The sequence below is a fragment of the Bactrocera latifrons genome, unplaced genomic scaffold (genome assembly GCF_001853355.1).
Source record: "Bactrocera latifrons isolate USDA-ARS-PBARC rearing strain unplaced genomic scaffold, ASM185335v1 scaffold_114, whole genome shotgun sequence".
Taxonomy (NCBI): domain Eukaryota; kingdom Metazoa; phylum Arthropoda; class Insecta; order Diptera; family Tephritidae; genus Bactrocera; species Bactrocera latifrons.
The window spans coordinates 168,802-175,151 of NW_017534564.1; the positions used below are offsets into that span (position 1 = coordinate 168,802).

Consider the following 6,350-nt stretch of genomic DNA (forward strand, 5'->3'; position numbering starts at 1 on the left):
AAGAATCGGAATACTAGTTTTAAAGTTTTTTTCATTATTAAATAATTTTCGGTGGACTATAAGAATAATATATATAATATATAATCCATACGCCGATCTATAAGGCTCTAGTAATTTGGTAATTTATGTATAGCTAAAAGTTTTGGGAATCACAAAGAAACAGCGTTAAAACAGCTATCGAAATGGGATTCTGCGCTCACTTTTGGTGTGAGGTTTAGCGCTACGAACTAACCCAAGCACATCTGAATTTATAATTTGATCCCTATTGCCACTTAATTTTTGTCTTTAATTTTATTGTTTCAAACATTCATTCTTCATTTAGACACCTTCATCATATTGTATTCAACACACCCCACGACACAACAACAAAAATACATAAAATTGTTAAAAAAACAAGGAAGTACATATATACACATTCACACTCTCACACATATAAATTCGCTTTTCCATAATGAAAACGCAGCCTACAAGCAACAAAGTTTTCAAAGGCTCCAGCAACGTCCCGCTTATCGGACATACGCATCGCGAAAGACATTGGCGCATTAGAAATTAGCAAGTCACCAGGCCAAACAAATATTATGCTAAAGCAAACAACGACACACATCCAAACACACACACAGGCATATGAACGTCAACTGTCACACTTTGCTAATGTATGTTTGTAAGTATAAGTGTATGCGTATGTGCTTGCAACGTTCCACTGATGCTAATCATCCGCGTCGCAGCAGCACATCCTTTCCATCATCAGTGGCACAATTGCAAGCAACATGCGAGTGCAGCATGCCACAAGTCACTTGAATGTTGCAACTGTGGCCAGACACTCAGAGCACAAGGCGACATAGCGTGGCATACAGCATGGTGGTTGCATGAATTTGCATGTGAAATCTAGAGGGGGCCAAGCGCACAAAAACAACAGCAAAATACCAGCGGCGAATGTCCATCAATACAGCATGCAGTTAGGACCGAATATTCTAAACTGCGCGACGCTGGTGTCGCGGTCAAAGCTTAAGATGCCATACGTAAAGAGTACTGTAATTTGATAAAGTCAGCCGTCTGTGTTGCATGCAACATAACGAAATGCTACAGCAATTTCTGCTTCGTTCAATATTTATAGGAGTTTGTAAGAAAGTCCAAGCCAAAAGCAAATATATTACAACAACAACAGAAGGTTTACCCCACACCAACGTCGAACGCTGCAGACGGAGCTGCGCCGCTTTTGCTGCTCCGATTATGCTGCTCCGCTTTCTTGTCAGCTTATCAAAATGGAAAAATATATGTTGCAGATAAAATAACAACAACAATAACAGTAATCGTTTCATCTCATGTCGTTTGTTGCACGCCTAACGGTTCTACATTAGATTAATTTCTATTCAAATTTTTATTACCCAACGACGTGCACGACAGCGTCCAACGAAGATGAAGACGACGTTGAAGAAGATTATGGCCGTGTTGCAAGGAGGAAAAAGAATGAAATCACCTTACGGCTGGCAGGAGTTAGATGCACGCCAGAGCCACTAGGCACGGCCACAGCGGATGTGCCAAATGAAATGGCTTTACTAATAGCAACAACAACAACAGCGAAATAAGAGCAAATACCACAAATCACAAGTAGCGTTCATTGCTCCAATACTGTCTCTTATACACATCTAGATGTGTATAAGAGACAGGTTAGATGCACGCCAGAGCCACTAGGCACGGCCACAGCGGATGTGCCAAATGAAATGGCTTTACTAATAGCAACAACAACAACAGCGAAATAAGAGCAAATACCACAAATCACAAGTAGCGTTCATTGCTCCAATAAGCGGCCGCTGCGACACACACACAATCTCATTTCTGCTAGCGTTCAACCTGCCAACATGTGATGTCCACGCGCACCATCCTCTTTAAACTGACCGTCATAGCTGGCTATCGGCTTGCCTACCTGTCTGTCCGCCTGTCCGTCTGTCCGTATATTCGTCTTCCCGGCTGGCCGTGCATCTGTCTCCCTGCTGATCTCTCCATTCATTTCTGGCTATTAACTCGCCTACTTAAAAATTCAAAACACATCAAATAGCTGAAAGAATTGGTGCAGCATCCGCATGTGGCAAGTAAGTGCTCTCCATTCTCGTTGCAATGCCATGAAAGCCGCTTGGGTAACGGAAGGCGCACAACGTCCGCGTCCCTGTCTGCCAAGTGACATAGCAAAAGCTAATTAACAGCATCGTGCTGCAACGGTGGCAGCCAGCAAAAGCAACACCACCAACAACAACAACAATTGCAGGCCACTTCAGTTTATAGGCAACGAACGGATAACTCAAATATTGCAATATTATGGCGCTCGCGGGGTGTACGCACGAAATGTCGCAAAGTAGAGCACTTTCTGGAGCATCTTAAGCGCACGAAAATGGGAGCAAGCGATGTACTTGTTGTTATTGCCGTTTTAATGCGTTGCGTCGTTGAATGGTGCGTGTATCCATAAATAATCCAAGTTCACGTCACACAAACTACGCGCTATGCTGCCGCGTAATCCAAAGAAAAAAATGGAACTGGAGCAAAAATAACAACAAGAAGTGCTGAGATGACCACAGCAGTACTGAGAGCAAACCACAGAACAGGGTGCTGATAAAGCTTTTACTGCGAAAGGACTTTATTATGTTGGTGTAACTAAGATAATTCTGCTCAAAGTGTTGAAATATTTTTATATTCCTGCAAAGAACATAAATCAATTCGGAAGACTCTCCATAAATTTATTTAAATTTTGGAGAAAACTTTTTGTAGGATAGAAACTTAGCAGTTTCTGCTTGGAAGCGTTGTCTCAGCAGATACCTGACTAAAGTAAGTTTATGAAAAAATATATATGTATATATCTGGAGAATATTAGAAAAGCGACAATACTCAAAAACTAAAGCCTTGTAAATTACGGTTTAGAACTAGTATATTATCATAAAGATTTTAAACTCAGGAATTTTAGACTCACTCCAATCTTATTTTGCGCCGATTGGTCAAAAATATATCACCCTGGATCTTCGATGCTTTAACACGTTTGCAAATTAGCTCAGATTTCAAAACAAGCTAGCACCCTGTACTGGCGGCCAAGTGCAAACTTAAGACGCACAAGCCTTTACAGCCATTTGAGCCGGCAGTGCACTCAATGAAGTTGGCAAGATTATAGCAAAATGTCCATTGAACATGAAAATTCAATAAAACTCACAGCTTAGCGAGTGGTCGAGCTGAGAGCGCCGCCAACCAACAGTCAATGAGCGACTGCAACTATAAACATATATATATATATATATATAATATAACTACGAAAGCGTAATGATTTCACGATTTTATGTCGTCACCGTTAAACGCTGTGAAGCTTTAAAGCGTACGAATGGTTGAAGGTGGTGACAGCTATAAAACAGAAAATGAATTGCGAATAATTAAAATGTATACTAGCAACAAAAAAAAAAACGCAAAAACAAAACAAAAAACAAGCGGAGAAACAGCAACTTGCACTTACTTCAAACAAAAACAAAGAAAGCGCACAAATAGATACACAACAACAACGAAATAAATATATCAAGCAATTGTTGCGCATTTTCATTGAAACCATAAAGCGCAGCAATTAATTTCAGCCGCCAAATGCAACACTGCACCGCGCTGCAATGTTCGATCCGAAAACATGCAGCCAACTGTCTCGTGGAAGTTATCGTGGTTCGATCGGCGGGGCGTAGGCGCGCGCTCGCATTCTCGGCCATTAGCGAAGAGTGTAGTGTGACAGTTGTGTTATCACTTTGTCAGCGACAACGACATTATAACGGTAACATGTTGCATGCCACACCGAAATGCCGACTGACAGCCTAGCAACGACGACGGCGGCTACAATAAAGTACAATTAGCCGGATTGGCGGACAAGCAAATCTTTATTTTAAGGAAAACTATGGCAAACGGACGTTGTAGGTTTAATGAAATGGATCGAAATTATAAAATTTGAAATTATAAAATTTATTGTTTCACAAATGAATTTAGAAGGTACCAATCATAAGACGAAATCTTAAGAAGCTGATGCTTCGTGAAGGAAGCTAACCTCACTTTTAAGAAGAGAGAATCGGTTAGTCAAACACCGATTTTAAGCGGAATAAGAAGCCCTGAAACATATAGCTTAAGTCTAAACATTTCTCTAAAAAAAAATATATTCTTATATTATACTCTAGATTTCTACAATAAAGTGTTACCAAAACTAATTTGTGTAATCCCAAGCAAATAGATGGCAGTGTTTCTTAGTCTTTCGAACTGAGTGGATAATACGAAGTTCTGAGATCTTATATACCGTGAGACAATATTATATAATGTGAAAATAGAAGCAACCGACTGGGTTTCCCGCTGCAAGTCACTTAAACCTTGGTGAGACCCCAATCAAAGACTATTGTTCTACAAGAACATGGGGTACCTTTGCTTCCCGTTTCCGCCTAAAAATAATAAAATCATAAATAAAGTGTATGCAGTGTTCACGACCATGGACTTGAAACCAAAAAAAAATGTTGTTCATCATTTCGAGGCCCGAAACGAAACCCGTACACCCATTTTTTCAAATTTAAGGCAATAATAAAAAATTCCGATTTTGTGGTACTAAACCAAAATGAAAATAAGTCACACAGGTGAAAATATATAACAAACAATCCACTTACCTTTGCAAATGTCCTTCGACGCCCGGTGGCAAGCTACCATCGGACACTATATAGACCGGTTGTCCACCAGCTGTCCCAGTGCCGGCATACTGCAATCCACCTTGCACCACCACCTGCCCATCTGCAACCAGGCCACTCAAGTCACTACCCGAATAGATTTCCAAACCCTTCTGATCGGTTGTGGTGGTGTATATAACTGTTTTATTGCCATCATTGTAGATTAAATCGATATGTTTGTCTGTCGGATACATTTCCGACTCCAACTTAGTGGCAACAGGCAAATGTGACAGTTGCTTCCCAGTATCCGGACCAGTTGTTGTATAGAGTATTTGCTGACCACCACCACCGCTGCCCGGCGGTTTCTTCGGATCATCATATATATCCACCTCTGCCTTAACGACATTCTCTGGCTCGTAATGCTGTAACATTGAGGCATCCAATGGCGATGTCTGATATACACCATGATCGTTGGCCATTTTCTGTGCCTGATTGAACATTGCGGCGGCGACCGCATTATCGCTGGGCATCAACTTGGTCGGATCGCTTACGATGCGTGTGAGTATGTGTTCGCCAGCTTCATTACGTGACAGTATGTGATGTTCGCCGTTGACTATTTCACGTGAAATTATTTGTTGTTGCTCGCCATTCGGGCCGACAACGCGAATTATCTGATTTTCATCGAATTCAATCTTAGCCAACGGCTGATTATCATTGGCTGCGGCTGCAGCAGCAGCAGCCGCTGCAACAGCTGCTTGCTGTTCGTTCAATTGCGCGACCATGCGTGCATCAATCACATGCTCATCACTGGTGACTGTCGCACCGGTGCCCACTGTCGGCAAGACCACCTTGGGGCTTTCGTAAATAAAGACCGCATCCTTGTCGTAGAGTTTCGACGAGTCTGTATGTAGATCCAGCACATTGACATTTGTCATGGTGGCCAACTCGGGCTGTGGACTGTCTGGCGAGCGATGCATTAGTGTTAAACCGTTGGCGTTGGCGGCAGCGGCTGCAGACGTTGTAGTTACAACGTTGGTCACAGTAACACCGGGTGGTAGTGAGACGCGCGTCGGAGAGCTATGCGTTTGAAGTTGTTGTTGTTGTTGGTGCTGATGCTGCTGGTGCTGAAGCTGTTGTTGTATGGCAAGTTCGTTCGAAGTGATGACACTGGTAGTGGCAGGCGATGCGGACATCTTATGCTTCTTATACTTAAGCTCCAGCTCGAGGCCCAAGTCACGGTATGTAGTTATACAAATTAAAGCTTAAGCCGAAGCTGTAGATTTATTAGTATATAGTTTACAGAATTGAAGTTTAGCAATGCTTCCGAGCTTTCGTGCTTTGTTGGAAGCTTTCACGGTATCAAGAGCTTTTGTGTGCTTTGCAAAAGTGTCTACAAATAGCTTTAAACAATTGCTGTAGCGCTTAATTTTCAGTTTATATTTGCTATGGAGTTCAAGACGTATAAGCTTTTCTGCCTTGCTTTTATGAAAGCTTAGGCATGTACTATTGCATATGTTTTAATCGTAAGTCCTTATATTTAGATGTGCTTTCATCTTACTACTAATTTCTGCTTTTAACTTTTGGAAGCTCTGGTCTAACTATGTTAATCTTATTAGTTGTATTTTTTTCTTAGAAATATATTATATATTATCATATGTCGATTGTTGTTTAAAACTTTTTATTTTATTTTATTTTATT

The 6,350-nt window shown here is 41.3% G+C and overlaps 1 protein-coding gene across 1 annotated transcript in view; it reads right to left on the minus strand.

The window, feature by feature from the left end:
- Nucleotides 1-6,333, minus strand: part of LOC108975347 (protein grainyhead-like) — a gene marked incomplete at its 3' end in the record, with an annotated part of 172,542 nt that extends 166,209 nt beyond the window's left edge. Inside the window, exon 1 of the mRNA XM_018943742.1 lies at nucleotides 4,656-6,333. Within this exon, the coding sequence (XP_018799287.1) occupies nucleotides 4,656-5,845 (1,190 nt within the window). The remainder of the gene's footprint in view (nucleotides 1-4,655) is intronic.
- Nucleotides 6,334-6,350: the final 17 nt, after the last annotated feature.